A 19,926-nucleotide genomic window follows, 5' to 3' on the forward strand; every position below is an offset into this window, starting at 1 on the left:
GTGGGGGGAATCGTGCCCCTTCATTGGTGCCAGTGGGGGGAATCGTGCCCCTTCATTGGTGTCAGTGGGGGGAATCGTGCCCCTTCATTGGTGCCAGTGGGGGGAATCGTGCCCCTTCATTGGTGTCAGTGGGGGGGAATTATGCCCCATGGTTGGTATCAGTGAATGAAACAGTGCCCCAATAGATAGATAAAAGCAAGCAAAGGGCCACATCTGGCTCCCAGGCCGCAGTTTGGAGACCACAGCACTAGACAATAGTGATGTTTGAGATCCTAGTCCCAACCCACCTGGAAGCGGTCACTGCACACCACCAATCATAGGCAGTGAGGCATTTCTCAGCCCACAGCTGCACATACACACGCTGCTCATGATTAGCGGTGTGCAGTGGCGGCTTCCGGGCGGGATTGCTCGGGTGGGTTGGGACTACAATCCGAGCCAATCACTACTAGACAATCTGATTGTACAGTCTTTTTTAGATCTACCAATAACTATGCAAGGGCCTACCTGATTTGATCACTATTGCATAGGTTGGTTGGGGTACTCCACATATTACATGGTTTTGGTAAAGCGAATATGAGATTCCACACCCAGATTGTAGGGTATGGCCAGTTTAGGCAGTTCCAGATCCTTCTATAACCGCTGATATGTACAGTCCCTGATAAAAACAGAAACCTGCAGTTGGCTGGTTGCCATGGGCAACACCTGAGCTTATTGTCCCCTAGAACTAGACAAACAGGGCAACAGAACCCACACAGAGTTAACCTCTTTCACCTAAACCTGCAGCATTCGATCACACTACCTGTAAACAGACCTCCTCTCACTAGCGGTCGGCTCTTAGACGAATTTATTTTGGGTGTCACCATTCAATGCCTCTCACTGGATCGTGTGTCCGCCCCCTCCCTTCCTTCTGTGAGCCAAGCCTCGTTCCGGTAGATCACATGACCGTCCACGAGCCAACCCACATTCGAGGACCTGTGCGCCAATCACGTGGGAAATCCCAGAATGAGGCTTGAATCTTGGTAGGTCATTGCGCAGCGCTTTCAGAACGAGGCTTGGTTTTCGGAAGGAAGGCGCTTAGTACGCAGAGAGGGAGGCCACAAGATCCGGTGAGGACGATTGAACGCCGATATCTGTGTGGATTTGATTTCGCCTAACAGCCGACGGCTAGTGAGAGGAGGCCCGTGTGCAGGTATTGTAATTGACTGCTGTAGGTTTAGGAGCGAGAGGGCTAGTTGTGTCTTTGTGTGCGCCATTATTAGCGGGGCGTCGTCATTGTAGGGAACAGTGAGCTCACGTGCCCAACCCCGAACCTCTAACTCTCCTCACGTACATCAACAATTCCCGACCAACCGCCCGAATAAATCACCTAGCTAGGCGTGCGGCCTACGAGCGCCTGGCTGTGGGTGGAAATGACGTCATAAAACATGCTTTAGGCGGGGGACAAAGGAAAATGCTAAAAAAAAACAAAGTTTTACCTCTTCTGGGCCGCCCCTTGTACATTTACTGCAGCAGGGCGGCCTCCGTGTGTGAAATGGCTTATGTGCCCGGTGGTGATCGGATTTGATTCTGAACCAATCAATCCAAGCCTATGATTTATGGCCTGGATCTGATGAATGGCACAGGCCTTACATGTTTAGTACATGCAGACAGGCATAGTTCACCTTTACTAAAAAAAAACCTGCCTTTGTAGATAAGGCTCCCCTTGAGTTTCCTGTGAACAGGGATTTTATTTTGTCAGCGGGAATATAGGGGGAAGCAGTTCTGCCACCCCCCAGCACTGAATGTATGTAATAGCAAGGGATGTGGAATGTGCTGGAGGGTTTGTTGATGCTGGGGGATCTGTTGCCACTGGTGGGGATATTTTTTTGTCTGATGGTCTATTGTTGCTGTAAGGGATCTACTGTTGAGGGAGAGTTCTATTGGTGCAGGCTGCTAAGAGATCTGTTGTTGCTGCTGGGGGGATGCTTAGGTGGATCTTCACTACTGTACTTAACGAGGAAGTAAACCCTCCTCTGTAACTTTTACCTATAGGTAAGCCTATGATAAGGCTTACCTATAGGTACTGTAAATATCTCCTAAACATGTACCGTTTAGGAGATATTTACCTTACAAGCAGCCAGTGATGTCACTGGCGCATGCGCTCTGAAGGAACGGGTGCTCGTGACGTTCCTTCAGAGCTCCGTGCCGTGACCGTCGGCTCCCGTGCGCGTGCGCCGGAGTGACGTCACCGCGGCTCCGGCCAATCAGATGGCCGGATGCCGCGATCCCGGAAGACGGGCGACTGGACATGTCGCCCGTCATGCAGGTAAGCGGGTGGCACGGCGGGGGCTCGTTCTAAGGTAAGTATTTCATAATGAGCTAGTATGCGATGCATACTAGCTCATTATGTGTTTCTCTTGCAGGTTTTAAAAAAAAAAAAAATGTTTTGGGGCTTTACAACCTCTTTAAGTACCGAAAGGCGGTATCTGTACTTTCCTAGAGTAGAATTTTTTTCTCCTACTTCCACTTCTACTTCACTTCATTTTTTCAATGATTTCAATACTTCTACTCCGATATTTTGTTTTTTGTGCTGCATAGTTACTCGTTACTATTATAAAAATTACCACTGCCAGAACAGTAGATGGCAGGTTTCATGAAGCTCAAAAAAATGTGTATTCTCAGCGCATACGAAAATAAATGCTACTGTATGTATAAATAAAAGCTGCATTTGAAATAATAAAAAACAATATGATGTTCAAACTTTTGACTTTCTTTAATAACTACATAACACAGTACTTGTACTTTTACTTTCAGTACTTGAGTAGCAATTTTTTTTTCAAAACTACTGGTACTTTTACTTTCAGTACTTGAGTAGCAACATTTTTTTAAAAAACTACTTGCAATACTTATGTAAAAAAACATGTTGAATACTTTAGTACTTCTACTCAAGTCACTTTTTGATCGAGCACTTGTACTTTTACTCAAGTATGGGTTTCGAGTACTTTATACAACTCTGATCTTTTGTTACTGGGTGGGATCTGTTGTTGGTAGGGTGGATCTAGTGCAAGTACAAGAGAGATGTTGACCGGACGCCGGTGTAACGTTAGAAAACCATACCTCGTGAAAATTCCATACCCTCGTCACTTCCTGTCAGAAACATCATGGAACAGCTGAGCAGCGTAGCAGTGCGCATGCTCACAGCTCCGGATATGTCATTGAACAGCTGAGGAGCTTACAAGTGCGCATGCTCGGAGGGTAGGGAATTTTCACGGAAGTGTGTTGTAACGTTACACCGTCTCAGCTGTTGCGGCGGTTACATTAAAACAACTCGGCTGCAGCAACATGAGTCATCTCCGCCACTATCCCTGTCACTTCCCTGATCTCGGCTACTAAATGTAAAATCGGCGGGTGTGTGAAAATATAAATCACGGAGATCTCTCAGAAGGGGGGGGGGGAGGAGTACCTGCAAGTATTCTCTGAGGGGGGAAAAAACCCTGCTTGTAAATAAATGGTTACAAGTACCGTCAGCTAGGGCTGGGCGATATGGCTGAAAACTGTATCACAATATCAGTGTTTCATATCGGTCGATATCGATATATATTGATGTTTTTTATTACCCATTTAAAATAAGGACCCTAGGGTGAGAATGCAGGGTTGCTGGCATGGTGCAGGAGAATGCAGGGTTGCTGGCATGGTGCAGGAGAATGCAGGGTGACTGGCATGGTGCAGGAGAATGCAGGGTGACTGGCATGGTGCAGGAGAATGCAGGGTGACTGGCATGGTGCAGGAGAATGCAGGGTGACTGGCATGGTGCAGGAGAATCCGGGGTTGTGGGCATACTACAGGAGATGCAGTGCTGTGGGCATGGTACAGGTAGAACATGCCCGCAGCACTGCATCCCTTGTAGTGTGCCCGCAGCCCTGCATAACGGCAGGTAGTGAAGCTTACCTGTTCCAGAGGCGCCTTCGTTTTAAAAATGGCGCCGATACGTCATTGCGCACGCGCCACCTCCGCTCGTGTAATTTCGGCTATTCCCGGCCTCTCCCGAGCGGCGGCGGCGCGTGCGCAATGACGTGTTGGCGCCGGGCGGCGCCATTTTTAAAAGTTTAAACCCGTCGGAGCGGACTTTTCGATTTATCGTTCAAGTTTTCCTATTGCTATCGAGCATGGGACTATCGCGATACCTATCGGTATCGTTTTATCGCCCAGCCCTACCGTCAGCCATTGCAGCTGACTGATTGTAATTCTTGTTGAGCTGCGAGGGCGCTAATGAGCACTCTTGTAGTCCCATAGATCTTCCTGCTCTCAGGTAACTGCCTGCCTGTTAAAAGCAGACAGCTATGCAGGGAGTCAGCGGGAGCCTGAGATTGCTTTGCAGGCTCCTTAGGAAAAAAAAATCAAAAAATGCACCCTTCCTTTTCTCCTCCATTTTGTTTGCAGGCCGACTTTCTCATGAGTCGCTGGAACATTTTCCAGAGTGACCAGAGGGGACGTTCCTCCACACACAAGTGTTTCTCGGGTTAACCGTTTCTGCAGGTTCTCACGAGAAAAGATCCAATGGTGCCGCCTGCAGTTCCCTTAGGCGATCAAAGAGTTAAAGCGGTTGTATCCACCAAATAAAAAACACTGCAGGGCAATGGCATAATGTGCTAGTATGTATCGCATACTAGCACATTATGAAATACTTACCTTAGAACGAAGCCTGGACACCGCTGAGGCAGCTGACATGTTCTCTTGGCGGCTCTGGTGCTGTGAGTGGCTGGACCCGCAATGACGTCACTCCCGCGCATGCTCGTAGGAGTTCACTTTCCAGCAAGGAGCTCTGGAGGTGTCAGCAGCTGCATGCAGGGTGAATTTCTCCTAAACCGTGCAGGTTTAGGAGATATTCATTTTAGCTAAAGGTAAGCCTTATTATAGGCTTACATGTAGCTAAAAGTTAAAAAGCGGAGTATACTACCACTTTAATACTCTTTTTGATTGACTGTGGCCTTGGAGGACTGAAGGGATGTCAAGACGTCACCTCTGGTCCAGGCTGGAAGTAAATATTTGTTTTTTATTAAATCTTTTTTGCTCTTAAGGCCCCTTTCACACAGGCGGACTGTTCAGATCTGCCTGTCCGTTTTTAAGGCGAATCTGAACGGATGCCCCATGCATCTCTATGGGGCATCCAATGTCAGCGAAGACATGTCCGCTGACATCCGATCCGTCAAATCCGGACGGATGGAAACCCATTTTTCCATCCGTCTGGCAGATCGGATGAGAATGGACAGGCGGTCCTGATATGTCCCCGGGCCATTGGGACTTGGCCCGGGGACATATCTTAAATAAACTTAAAGGATGGCGCTGGTGCAACTCCTAAATAACCAATTAATATGTGAATCAACAATGAATATATCTGAACAGATACAGATTTTTTGAAAGGATATCTTACATGGTATCAAACAAATTTATTTGTGTGTGTGTGTGTGTGTGTGTGTGTGTGTGTATATATATATATATAATGTGCACTGGAAGTGACGAGAGGGGCCGGTGCAGTGCATTGTGGGACTCCGACTTCACCGAAGAGGACGCTGCGGCTTCAGCTGCCCACACCTAAGATGGCAGCGCTGGAGAAGAACTTTTCAATGTAAGCATTTCTTCTTACAGGTAAGTGCGGCCCGGGACAGTTCAGAGGCTATCCATTGTGGAATGTACTAGCCCTGACTGTCCCGGGGGTATTTTCTAAATTTGACCCCCGAGGCCGGAACTCTGCTTTAAGTTCCAGAGGTCCTTGTGACCTGACAGTTTTTAGTGAGCATTTTATGTACTATAGCTCACAAGGTGGACTGCTGCTTCATCTTTGAACTCACATGGTGTGGGACACTACACATTGTACTTTGGGACTTTTTATCATGTAATATTTAATATTGATTCACTATTTTTAAATTTTTTGATTCACTAGGATTCACTATTTTCAATCGCGTGGTTTTTCTAGCATTAACTATTCATATATGTATTATTTTCTTCTATTAGATAGATATAGATATATATTAATTTTGTTTGATACCATGTAAGATATCCTTTTAAAAAATCTGCATGCTTTGCTGCGCGTTTCGGATATACTGAATATACTGCTCCGTATTAGTATAAATATTACATCACTGATTCCCAGCACCAGGCACTTGTCCAATACCTGTATTTACCAGTCCTGTAAAAGTTAAGGGGTGTGTTCAGAGAACATGCCTTTTAAACATAAACAATACTGAGTTTAGATGCATTGCACTCACAGGAAAAATGGAGGCAGCAAGTTAGCCTTGCCTGAGCTCCAAATTAGGAATGTGAAGTCAATACTAATGCAGTCTCCTGTTCTCAGTGGAACACTAACACAAGACTGACCTGGCGTGCACGCTCATAGAGCAGTGGTGGTAGCAAAAAGCTTTGCCTGAGCTCCACAATGGAAACTCCTACAAGTCAGGCTTTTGGCAGGGCAGGAGCTGACAGGCAGTAATGCTGAGATAAAGAAGTGGTTTATTGCACAATCCTTCAGCATTTCTTTTATAAAAAATAATTGTATTAGTACATTAAATACTTGTTTGTCTCTGTCACTTTGCAGTGTCTTGTTTGTTTTTTTTCTAATTGGCTTAGACACTTGCAAGGGAACAATATTTTATAACCATGTGGATTTTGTGACCAATTTAAATATTTTTGATTTACAGTGTTCGAAACATGGCAAGCCAAAGAATGACGCGGGATGCCTTTGATGCTGTAGTACAGGAGAAGATGAAGAGATATAGAATAGGAATGGACCAAGCAATTGCTAACACTGTACGAGAGTTTCAGTTGGAAGGTAATTACCATGTGAGAGACTTGTGTGTGTATTAAAAAAAAAAAAAGTTTTTACTTTACTAAAGATATGCAGCAATACCAGTACTAGAAATATTAAAGATTTCTGGGCCCCCCTCTAAGAATTAAGTCAGCAGCTAAAAATACTGTAGCTCCTGACTTCACATTAGGGTATTTACCTGTCCAGGCATCCAGTGGTGTCCTCAACCGAGCCGATTCTTGCTCTCGGGTGCTGGTGCCACAATCTCGGTTAAGGGTAACCGGCAGTGAAGCCTTGAGGCTTAACAGCTGGTTTCCTACTGTACATGCACAAATTACACTGCGCTTTGTGCATGTGCCAGCTGTGGGATGGAGGAGGAGGAGGGGGCTGAACTTCCAGCTCACTTAGCCAAGGCAAACTTAGCCGGAAGTGGGAGGGGGTAACTGTCAAAACCAGGTACCCCCTCCCCCCTCAAAAGGTGCCAATTGTGGCAGGAGGCAGACAAGCAGAGCTTTCCCTTTTGGGTGGAGCTCCTCTTCGATAGAGGATACACGGAAAGATATACTGTTTATTAGGGATGCACCGAAATGAAAATTTTGGACCGAAACCGAGGATGCCCTTGGCCGAAAACCGAAACCGAAAATGACTTTTTCCCCCAAAAAAATTTAAAATGGATAGAACAGGGGCATACACCAAAAACAGGCAGGCGTACACCTGTCGCTGCCACCCTGTCACAGTATATGTACTGTGACGGGTTGGCAAGAGGTTAATTTAATTACCAATGGTATTTGTATTATGAAGCATGAGGGGTTAATGTATTGCCACTGCTGGTCACTCATCTATTAGTGACTGACCAGTGGCAGGTAATTAACCCCTTTGTGCTGCATTAGTGCAACCAGTATCAGTGCAACCAGTGTTAATTAACACTGATACTGGTTGCACTAATGCAGCACAAAGGGGTTAATTACCTGCCACTGGTCAGTCACTAATAGATGAGTGACCAGCAGTGACAATACATTAACCCCTCATGCTTCATAATACAAATATCATTGGTAAGCTGCCTCAGCTCTTTCCCCCCCCCCCCCCCCCCACTTCCTCAGCTACCCCTCCTCGGGTGTCCTTCATTCAAAAGTCCCGCCTCTGGCCGGGGACACCGCCTCTCAATGACGTCCCTACTACTCTGTGCATTAGTGAATGGACATACCAGGCGGGAGGGCGGGGCGAGCGGCCGCTATAGATATTACTATGTGATCCTTCCCTGTGCATCCCTGTCAGCCTGTCAGTGTCAACTATGTGTGAATGAGAACAGAACTGACCTAACACCGGGGGGGCGGGGCGAGCGGCCGCTATAGATATTACTATGTGATCCATCCCTGTGCATCCCTGTAAGCCTGTCAACTATGTGTGAATGAGAACAGAACAGAACTGACCTGACACCGGGCGGGGGGAGCGGCCGCTATTAGCTGTAACTATGTGAGCGCTTCACTTCCTTGTCAGCGGAGATACATGCCTGTCAGGGAAGTGAAACGCTCACATAGTTACAGCTAATAGCGGCCACTCCCCCCGCCCGGTGTCAGGTCAGTTCTGTTCTGTTCTCATTCACACATAGTTGACAGGCTTACAGGGATGCACAGGGATGGATCACATAGTAATATCTATAGCGGCCGCTCGCCCCGCCCCCCCCCCCCCCCCCCCCCCGCCCGGTGTTAGGTCAGTTCTGTTCTCATTCACACATAGTTGACACTGACAGGCTGACGGGGATGCACAGGGAAGGATCACATAGTAATATCTATAGCGGCCGCTCGCCCCGCCCTCCCGCCTGGTATGTCCATTCACTAATGCACAGAGTAGTAGGGACGTCATTGAGAGGCGGACGGCCGGCCAGAGGCGGGACTTTTAAAGCCTGCCCTGCGCTGCGCCCCCCTCCTTCTCCACGGCGGCCATTATTTTCGGCAATGTTAACCCATTATCGGCCGAAATGAGATAGGCTCATTTTCGGCCGATAATTTCGGTGGCCGAAATTTCGGTGCATCCCTACTGTTTATAGTAAAGGATTAGAGATAATCCAATTAGATATGTTCAGGTGGGGGAAAAACATGCTTAATCCATTAAACATATCACTGATTATTTCTTTAATCCTGCAGCACATAAAACCATGAAAAATTAAATCCCCACACATCCTTTAAAAGAACAAATCCGAGTACAAAATAGTTTCATTTGGCCAGCTCGCTGCACTAGCTTTTGCTGGTAAAAGAAATCTTTTATGAGAGAAGCATGGAGGCTTCTAACTTTTGTGACATTCCTGTTTTCAGCCACTTGTTCAGTGTCAGTATTGTTGCTAGTGGGCAAGCATAACCGCTAGTCAACTATCAATTTTAGTTGAAGTCTTTCTAGCACAGATAACTTGTAGAATAGCAGAAATGCATACCTTTGCTGTCTAGGCTCCATCAGTGCTGCCTATAAAAATAAAGGCATGGGCACTTGTGATCTCTACTAAAGGTAGGATCAGAGTTCAGACTGACTGCTCATCCACCTTGAGCAGAGATCACATGACTAAGTGCCTAGACCTTCAGACCTAAAGCTGTGGCCATGTATGGGTAAGCTGATTTTTACCCAAGTTGATCGATCAACTTGGATACAACCAGCCTGTTGGATTTTACATGCAATTACTGCTAGCCGCTATTGTAGCCTCTAGCAGTAATCACTGTGTTCTCCAGACAGGGACGGCTTCCCCTGCCTGGAGAACACAATGGCAGGGATTCCCCCATCAGCACTGACTGTTGATGGGGGAATGAATCAATTTTCTCTTTCGCTCATTGACTGATACAGCTCCTGATCTTAACCTTTGGGTTATACTGCCCCCTACTCGAACACTGGGTGGAAAAAAAAAAAAAATGTGTGTATGTATATATATATATATATATATATATATACACACTCCCTCTCTCTGCTCTAGGTACTCAGTTTTTTTTTTTTCTGCCTAGTCAGGAGTAAGGACCTAGTTCCTTGCTGGGATCTCTGGTCCTGCAGTTTTTTTTCTTTGGATGGATTTTTTTCCCCTGCTTTTTTTCCTGTGGGATCTAAAATCAATTGCCGGACTGGGCGACGGGCTGGACAATCTAGATCCAGTGGTCACCCCAGTCTGGCCAGCGAGCACACGCAGACCTCAGCTCGCGCTAGGTCGGTTGCGACATATCCCCACTGGATGCCTCGCGAGGTCGCATACGACCAGGTCTCGGCCCGAGTCGCAGCTTTCCTCTTGGCCCACAGCCCCCCCCCCCCCATGTCGATGACTAGGGATTCTGTCTGAAGCAGTGCCCACCTGGTTCCTGATATGGGGGGAGTAGCTGATTGTATCTGTGCATGAGACTTAGTTAGAGGATGCGGCTGCGATGGAGGCGCAGGTTCCCTTTGGCACTCACAAGCCATCCAGAGAGGCAAAGGTGTTCCATTTTCCCCTGCTATTTTGACAGAATTGTCACTAAAGAGTAGGGACGACCAAAGCGTCCTCTTGGGGTCCCTAAGCGAGTTTCTAGGCGATACCCCTATGAGGAGTCCCTTCTTAAGAAGTGGAATGTTCCCCTGGTTGTGGACCCTTCAGTTGCCAGATTAAACAAGGCCACCATGATTCTGGTTGAAGAGTCGAAGGCCTTTAAGGACCCGGCTGATAGAAAGGCGGAGGCTGTGGCACACAATATGTACACCCTGGCTTGTTCGTCCCTGAGGCTGATATTCACCATTGCCCTGGTGTCGCAGACTCTGACCGAATGGGCTAAGCTTTTGCACCGTGATCTGGAGGAGTAGCAGCCCCCCCCCCCCCTGCCTTTGCTGAGCTTGGCAGTGGTCCTTCGATGTGTCTTTTGGCTCAAATGCTGGTCTGCAGACCAGACTTCTTTTTAAAAAAAAAAAAAAAAAAACCTGACTGATCTTCCCTTTTGAAGGAGATCGCATGTTTGGTGCTACCCTGGATGACAACATTAAAGGTCTCACAGGGGGAAAGAGTACCTTTCTTCCGCAGGCTACTAAGGGCAAGGACCCTCGTAGATGTGGGCCCTCTTTTCGGCTCATCATTTTTTATTTTATTCGTCCATTAGGGTTGACTGACAAGGGATCAAAGCTCTTCAGGGCCTCCTATGGAGGATCCAAGCAAACTTGGTCTGGCAACTCAAAAGGGGGCTTCTCCAGGCCCACAGACAAGGCCTCTTCAGCAGGAAGGTGCGCCTCCACCTGTATATGGGGTGGGGGGGATGTCTTTGCTGGTTCCTGGACCCTTGGGGCTCAGGGGTTTTTACTCAAACCTGTTTACAGTCCCCAGGAAGGAAAGCAAGGTGTGTCCCATTCTGGACCTCAAGGCGCTGAACTGCTTTGTGCGAGTGCAGAAGTCCAGAATGGAGTCCATTCGCACAGTGGTGGCTTCCCTGCATCAGGGGGATTTTCTTGCCTCCATCGACATCAAGGACGCTTACCTTAACATTCCATTATGTGTCGGTCACCAGCACTTCCTCCACTTTGCCGTGGGAGAGTAGCATTATCAGTTTGTAGCGTTACCCTTTAGTCTCGCCTCTTTTCCTTTGGGTTACGCCAATGGGGGATGGGGGTACTGGGCTATTTGGACGGCCATCTGCGAGCCGAGTCTCCTACTGGTTTGGTGGAAAACCTTGAAATCAGCATATGAACTTTGAGGGAGTTTGGCTGGATTCTGAATTTTCAGAAGTCTACTCTGGTTCCGTCCACAAAGCTGGACTATCTGGGTCTCGCTCTAGATTCGGCCTTAGCCAGAGTCAACCATGGCGAGGCCTGTTCTGAGTGGAACCTGTTCTGTTGAACCGCTGTATGGTCTTGGCCACCATGCTGCGGCTTAGTTTCAGGGTCTTGGCAATCTTATAGCCTAGGCCATTTTTATGTAGAGCAACAATTCTTTTTTTTCACATCCTCAGTGTTCTTTGCCATGAGTGGTCATGTTGAACTTCCAGTGACCAGTATGAGAGAGTGAGAGCGAGAACACCAAATTTAACACACCTGCTCCCCATTCACACCGGAGACCTTGTAACACTAACGAGTCCTATGACCCGGGGAGGGAAAATGGCTAATTGGGCCCAATTTGGACATTTTCACTTAAGGGTGTACTTTTGTTGCCAGCGTTTTAGAATTTAATGGCTGTGTGTTGAGTTATTTTGAGGGAACAGCAAATTTTACACTGTTATACAAGCTACTACTTTAAGTTGTAGCAAAGTGTTATTCTTCAGTGTTGTCACATGAAAAAAACATAATACGTAATACGTTTGTCCTTCAAACTTTGCTTTGATTAAAGAATTCTCCATTTGCAGCCTTGCAGACCTTTGGCATTCTAGCTGTCAATTTGTTGAGGTAATCTGAAGAAATTTCACCCCACGTTTCCTGAAGCACCTCCCACAAGTTGGATTGGCTTGATGGGACCCTTTTTTATGTACTATACAATCGAGCTGTTCCCAAAACCGCTCTATAGGGTTGCGATCTGGTGACTGCGCTGGCCACTCTATTACAGACAGAATACCTATGCTGTTCTCCTTAGTTATTTGTACATTGCATTATCATCTTCCTTTCACTTGTTGTTTCTATGCATTGTTGTACTGCTGACATCTACTGGCCAGAATTTGCATGCCGCACACCTTGTTCTTGTTAAAGCGGAGTTCCTCCCAGTGAACCTTTTTTTATTAAAAAAAAAAAAAAAAATACCCCCGAGACTAGGGCTGAACGATAGTCGATGTGATATCGACTATCGTTCTGCAGGCACGGGCGATATGCATATCGCCGAAGCCATGGGGGGGGGGGGAGGATGACTATCCCTGCACAGCTTCTGGGCATGCCCGGAAGCTGTTTTGCAAGGTATGACGGCGCCTGCACCGGAACGGACGTCGGGGCCGGTGCAGGCGCATTGATTCCTGGGAGCGATGACGTTCAGCTCCCAGGAATCATTGCATTCCAGGAAGTGACGACTCGCCGCAGCCGCCGAGGGGAGGAAGAAGGAAGTAAGGTAAGTATATTTTCTTCTAAACAAGGTAAGTAAAAAAAAAAAAAAAAAAAATTGCGATTTATCCATTTGTTTTTCAGGTGACCTGGAGCGAGAAGATGGAGGTAAGTATAATTTAAGGGTGGAACTCCACTTTGAGTAAAGTTTTTGACATCATGGGCGTGGTTTTTCAGACTGTGTCTTGTCACATCCAGCAGCCATCTTCAGTTCCTCATGGCTGTGTGACTGAAAACTCCACATTTTTGGACTTGTGAAAAGGCATCAGTTTTTGATCAGCAGTTAGCCTCAGGATAGACACCAACAGGACAGTATTGATACCACTACTACAGAACAGTTGTATCACCGTTTATTGCTGTATTTGGACTGAATAAACCCCACGTTTGATTTCATCTTCATGCCTAAGTCTGGATTCATCTAACCTGAGCATCTGCCGGTCCGGTCTGCCCCACTGCTTGGATACGAAGGTAGGAAGTCACACAGCTATTATCAGTTATACCTTCATGTGGGGACAGAACAATACCAGCTGACTGCTTCTTGCCTAAATAGTTCTTGCATAGTTTGGAGGTGTGCTTTGGGTCATTGTCCTTTTTGTAGGAGGAAATATTATTTCCAATCAAGCGATGTCCACAGGGTATGGCATGTCATTGCAAAATGGAGTGATAGCCTTCCTTTTTTCAAAATCCCTTTTTACCTTGTACAAATCTTCCACTTTGCCAGCACCAAAGCAGCCCCAGACCTTCACATTACCTCCACCATTCGACAGATGGCGTCAGGCACTCGCCCAGATTCTGTTCACTTGTTCTGCGTCTCACAAATGTTCTGTGTGATCCAAACACCTCAAACTTAGATTTTCTCTGTCCATAACACTTTTTTTCCAGTCTTCCTCTGTCCAATGTTTGTGTTCTTTTCCTTTTATTGGCCAGTCTCAGATATGGCTTTTTCTTTGCCACTCTGCCTAGAAGGCCAGCATCCTATAGTCGCCTCTTCACTATGGATACTAAAACTGGCGTTTTTTGCAGGTAACATTTAATCAAGCTGCCAGTTGTGGACCTGTGAGGCGTCTATTTCTCAAACTAGAGACTCTAATGTACTTGTCCTCTTGCTTAGTTGTGCACCAGGGCCTCCCTCTTTCTATTCTGGTTAGAGCCCGTTTGTGCTGTTCTCTGAATGGAGGAGTAGGAAACCGTTGTAGGAAATCTTTAGTGTCTTGGCAATTTCTCACATGGAATAGCCTTCATTTCTCAGAACAAGAATAGACTGTCGAGTTTCAGAAGAAAGTACTCTTGTTCTGGCCATTTTGAGAGTATAATCAAACCCACAAATGCTGATGCTCCAGATACTCAACTAACTCAAAGGAAGACCAGTTTTATAGCTTCTCTAATCGGCACAACAGTTTTCAGCTCTGCTAACATTATTGCACAATGGTTTGTAATCATCAATTAGCCTTTTAACACGATTAGCGAACACAATGTACCATTAGAATACAGGAGTTATGGTTGCTGGAAGTGGGCCTCTTTACATCTATGTAGATATTCCATAAAAAATCAGCCGTTTTTCAGCTAGAATAGTAATTTACCACATTAACAATGTCTAGACTGTATTGCTGATTAATTTATTATCTTTGTGTGTATATGTGTGTATGTGTATATATATATATATATATATATATATATATATATATATATATATATATATATATAATGTATGTATGTATATGCGTGTATTAGTGGCTACATGTTCTTTGCTTTTTTTTTTTTTTTTTTTTTTTTTTTTTAGGCGTTCTTTTCCTTTATTTTGCCAGGTAGTCCAGCCATTGAGTCTGATATTTATTTTTTAATTTGTTTTACCAGGCCAAGCTGTCCAGACAGTCACAGTTGGAGGGTTGAGGCAAACCATTTAACACTGACTGGGTGATAATAGCCATTTTGTAATTTATAAAAAAAAAAAAAAAACTTTGTCCCAAAAGAAAAAAAAATATTTTTGCTGTTTCTGCATGCACTGTAAAGTGTTGGCTGGTGTTTAGTTTAAATTTGTTAGTCAAGTCTATCTAAATCTGCTAATCTAAAACTCCCTTTCTCCCCTACACTGACAATGCTTCTGGCCAAAGGTGTCGGTTTTACTCTTTCATCCAGAATGCAGATGCCTTAAGATAGGAACTTTGTTACTGTAGGATCAGCAGGTGAAATAAAAAGGGAATAACAGCCTAATAAAAAGGAGACGAATGTGGCCACCACATATGATTGGTAAACTGAAATATATTATGGTTTTTGTTTTTGGGTTTAATACTGCTTTAACTCGAAGTATTTGTTGTATTATAGAAAACCCTATTTACACCTGAGCATTTTGTAGCTCTAAGTTCCAAAATGTTCATCGTCCAAAGACTTATGGTTTTCAGTTGTGCCTGCTCACACCATATGCGCTGTATTGAGCTACAGCTGTCAAGCATTTTTGGCCCAGACAGACTTCAATGGGAGCACCTAAAAATAAATAAAACACATTAAAAACGCCATTATTGCACTTTATTTTTTTCTGTTATCTAGCCTTCTTTTGGCTAAAAATGCACAAATTCCTATACAAATTTTAAAAAACATTAAATCCTGCCAAACACTCAACTCAAGCGTGAATGCAGCCTTATGCAGATGTGAAAAGAGTTGGATGATATCCCTGTATAATTTTTTTTTTTTATTAAAAACTGTACATTGTTTGTTTTTATTTCAACAGGAACGTCAAAAATGGACAGCTATGATCCACATTTTAGAAACCAAGAAAGACTTTCCTTTCGTGATCTTCCACGTGATCATATGAGCAGAAAGTGGGATTCCGAGGGGAGAAGAGACAGTTTATATTTTCGTGAATTGGAAAGGGAATCTTCGGGTGGATTACTTTCGGATCCATTGTTGGACAGATGGGGTTCTGTTGATCCACTTTTAAAGGAAAGGTTATACAGAGAAGAAATGTTAGCCCGGGATTTGGATCTTAGCCGCAGGAATTGGGATCTTGAACGTAGTGCTTTATCTAGTTCAGAGCTCGGCAGGGCCAGGTCAGATGTATATAGAGAATTCCAGCACCCCCAAAGTTTAGAGCTTGGTCCTGGGCCAAGTAAGCAAGCACGTGGAGTAATGCAGATTTTGGCAGCTAAAGGGCAAGGAGGGCAGCGTCTCAGTGGTGGCGGACTTGCATCTAAAGCTGGTGAAGCCTCCAGTAAAAAACATAGCCCTAAAAAAAGAGACATACCAGTTGGAGACAGTGAGTTAAGTGAGCAGATTGTAACATGGGCCAGGTTCCACAAGGTCAAAGGTGATCCTGACCTTTTGAGACAACACAAAGCCCTTTTTAAGATGAAGACTGAAGCTTGTGACATGATTGTGAACTGTTTCAAAGGTCGCCTATCTGTCCATCACACTGAGCTTTGTTTTTCCAGTCTAAAACCTATAACTCATCCAGCCTTGTATAGTCCAAAGATAGATAATGATCTTTTGGATTTGTTAGTGGCAACAAAAACCGTGAATGCGAAGAATGATTTCTTTGATGTAATCAAGCCATTTGACAAGGAAATGATGATTTTACAGCAGCGATTGCTGAAATGTGCAACTCCGTTGCTATTGGCCTGTAATACATTTGAACTAAAGTATCCTATTCTCACGGATCCAAAACAACTGATTTCTGCTTTGGATAACACCATGTTTTTGGCCAGGAAATCCATGGTGCTTCTGGGGCAGACATTTGCATTAGCCAGTTCTCTCAGACAGAACAATGTACTGGAAGTCCTGGGGATCAGTGAAGCAGAGTTAAAGCCCTCAAAGTATCCCAATTTCAGGGACTCTTTTCTGTTCGGGAGGGATTTTATTATAAAACTGAAAGATTGGCTAAAAAAAAGTGGACGCAAGTTAACACTGAAATCAAGAACCACAGTACCCAAGGAAGCCACAGTTCAAGAAGAAACCAGCACTGTAGCAGAGATTGAAGGTTGGTTTTGTTCCAATACTCTAATGCTAATAGTTTTCCACTAAGTAAGGAGAAAATAGAAATTGAGCGCTAGCGTGGTGCTAACGCTTAGTAATGTTTATCAATTAACGTGTGTGTTTGATTCCCATACAGATCTCACAGTACTTTTCTTTGCAGTTCCTGTATCCACCATTCTCCAAAATAGAACCATCTTTGTTCATGTACCACCTGGGGTTATAGCCACTTCCTAGACTGAGATGCCAGCTCAGAGTTGATGCATATAAATCTTAAAATCCGTGCTTTGATTGGCCGTGTATAAAAATATCTGACACCGAATACCTTATTACTTGAGATTATTGCAATTATGTAGTCTGAGTAAGTGGGGGAAGAAGGAACTGCAGAAAAGCTTTGTCCTGCCTGCTTCAGTTTGACAATATCTTCTTGCTAGCCTGAAAATTAAATTCTATTCTTAGTACACATTTGTTGTTTAATAAGTGCAGCAGCCCACCTGGTCTCATTTTCAATCCATAAGCCCCATTCACACCGGAGTGGCTTTGAAATCTCGCTACTTCATGTCCCAATGAAATCAGCAAAAGGTAGCGCAGAAACCTTTTTCATAATTGCTGTGACATGAACGATACCATTGCCGGTAATATGGTGCATCTTGTCATGCAATTTGGAACTGTCAAATGTTGTACAGGTGTGCATGGGGTTTGATTTTGACTGCTCTTCCCTGTCGGCAGAGGCACAGCTTTGCTTAACACCTCTTCGATGGGTCCTCTTGAGGCTGTGCATATGCGCCTCAGCCGCATTCATTTCTGTGTGGGGAGCCATACTTTGCAGTGCCACGGGAGTATGCCTCGCTAAAGGACTAAATACAGACATGATGATCATGCACAGGCTGAAGATGACCTGACGAGGATGTTTTGTGACACATGGGTGTGCAGTGCCCAGTGGGGCAACACTAAAGATCTAGGAACAGGGTGAGTATACAACCATTTGGGCTTCACCCTGGGATTTGCTTCCTTCATTAAAAGACAGCTTGTACCTAAAGTACAGCTGTCTTTTTAAGAACTGATTACGAAGATAAAATGACCCTAATTATTTTAATACAATATATTGTTGCTGTATTTTGTCATGTGAGAAATATATTTATGCCGCCTTGTAAATGTATTTAGTGGTCCACTCCAACCCCCCCAATGTTATGATGTTGATCAGCAGGAAAACCTTTTGAAAGGGCTAGAAGTCTATTTGCAATTATATAATTATTATTGTAGTTAAATGGGAGACCAGATTAATTCCCCTCCCTATAATGCCATACCCAAATATTTCAGTACTCAACAAATTAAATCACATTGTTGTATACCATACTTACACATATAATATTTATTAAGGGGACACGAACAGAAAAACTTGTATCACAATATGACAGTTGCAATTGTATACCAATAGTCCCAAGTTTTTTTTTTTTTTTTTTGCCATTTCTCCTTATCCATAAAGCTGATTAAAAACAATTTAAAATATAGTTTGCAACATATGAAAGCAAGCCACAGTATCTATTTTGAAAATAATATCCAAGAACAAAAACTGGAAAATCATACAGCTAGTTTTATATTTTAGTTATTTTTGCAACTGGCCATGTCAGGATCTTGGGAAACATCAGGACTTGTTTACTTTAAAGTCATAAAAAAAACAGACTTTTGTAAGCATGTTGTACTTCCTGCTCTGTGCTGTTGGTTTTGCTCAGAGCACCCCTGATCCTCCTCTTCTCAGGTCCCTCTTCTGTGCTCCTGGCCCCTCCCTCCTTTAAGTGTCCCCACAGCAAGCAGCTTGCCATGGGGGCACCATAGCCGAGCCACAGCTCCCTGTGTCCATTCAGATATGGAGCTGCAGCTTAGCCCAACCCTCTCTCTCTCCTTTGTGCTGTTGGTTTTGCTCAGAGCACCCCTGATCCTCCTCTTCTTAGGTCCCTCTTCTGTGCTCCTGGCCCCTCCCTCCTTTAAGTGTCCCCACAGCAAGCAGCTTGCCATGGGGGCACCATAGCCGAGCCACAGCTCCCTGTGTCCATTCAGATATGGAGCTGCAGCTTAGCCCAACCCTCTCTCTCTCCTTTGTGCTGTTGGTTTTGCTCAGAGCACCCCTGATCCTCCTCTTCTCAGGTCCCTCTTCTGTGCTCCTGGCCCCTCCCTTCTGTTAAGTGTCCCCACAGCAAGCAGCTTGCCATGGGGGCACCAGAGCCAAGCCACAGCTCCCTGTGTCCATTCAGATAAGGAGCTGCAGCTTAGCCCAACCATCTCTCTCTCCTCATTGGCTTACTGACTTTTACAGCAGCGAGAGCCAATGGTGCCACACTGCCATGTCAGCCTTTGAGGAGGGAGAGTCCTGTCAGACGAGACACTCCTGCAACTTTGCTGGCTTGAGATGGGGCTGAGGGGGGCTGCTGCACACAGAAGGGTTTTTATCTTAATGCATAGAATGCTTCAAGATTAAAAAAAAAAAAACTTCTGACTTTGCAACCAAACCAATATGGTTAAGAAGGATACTAAATGCTATGCATAGAACTGCTAGGGGTAATCACTGCAGTCTATATTAGTATATAAAAGCCCATGGGCATAGATCATGTTGCCAAAAGCTGCTATCACCAAGGCGTAGACATTAATATCTTCCAGTACATGAAATAATTCCATAACTGGCATGAAACTGTTACAGCTCTAATAAAATCGCATAAACGACTGTGTTGTGTATACCCTCATTAACTAATACAATGGTAGGAGATGTTTGGCAAGAAAGATGCCCATAAGACATATTGCTTACTCCTATTTCCTTGAAATAATTAATAAATTAATAATTATAGGCCCAGAATGTGCAAAACTGTAGTACTTTGTTGATATATTGGTAAGATGTTCAATGAGATGGATCATAACGTAAAAGCAGTTAGCAACGTTGATGAAATATCAGGCCTTATAAAGCCAGATTGTGTTAAGCTCCACCAAGCAAGTTACTTAAAGCATCTGCACGAGAAAGTCCTTGTATGATCAAAGTTGGGTGGAAGTCTACACAGCTACAGGACAGGCAATTATTTAACATCTCTCATCCATACGTCCAGATGCCTGCCCTTCTATTTCAGTGGATTCTATCCAACTTTTATGCTTTAATAGCTGGAAACTTGCCTGGCAACTATGTAATCCAG

At 44.8% G+C, this 19,926-nt stretch overlaps 2 protein-coding genes across 3 annotated transcripts in view; one reads left to right on the forward strand and one right to left on the reverse strand.

The window, feature by feature from the left end:
* The window catches only part of ARMC6 (armadillo repeat containing 6), a 97,078-nt gene extending 96,158 nt beyond the window's left edge, over window positions 1-920 (reverse strand). Inside the window, exon 1 of one of the 2 annotated variants that reach the window (XM_082243054.1) lies at window positions 812-920. The gene's annotated coding sequence lies outside the window, so the exon portion shown is untranslated. Of the gene's footprint in view, window positions 1-799 lie in introns of both variants that reach the window. The other variant, XM_082243053.1, reaches the window with a different exon arrangement.
* A 107-nt stretch (window positions 921-1,027) lies between these two features.
* Window positions 1,028-19,926, forward strand: part of SUGP2 (SURP and G-patch domain containing 2) — a 35,763-nt gene continuing 16,864 nt past the window's right edge. The window contains exons 1-3 of the mRNA XM_082243448.1: window positions 1,028-1,189; window positions 6,675-6,805; window positions 15,513-16,757. Coding sequence (XP_082099574.1) covers window positions 6,685-6,805; window positions 15,513-16,757 — 1,366 coding nt within the window. The 5' untranslated portion in view covers window positions 1,028-1,189; window positions 6,675-6,684. The remainder of the gene's footprint in view (window positions 1,190-6,674; window positions 6,806-15,512; window positions 16,758-19,926) is intronic.

Source organism: Pelophylax lessonae (genome assembly GCF_965119305.1).
Source record: "Pelophylax lessonae genome assembly, chromosome: 1".
Classification (NCBI taxonomy): domain Eukaryota; kingdom Metazoa; phylum Chordata; class Amphibia; order Anura; family Ranidae; genus Pelophylax; species Pelophylax lessonae.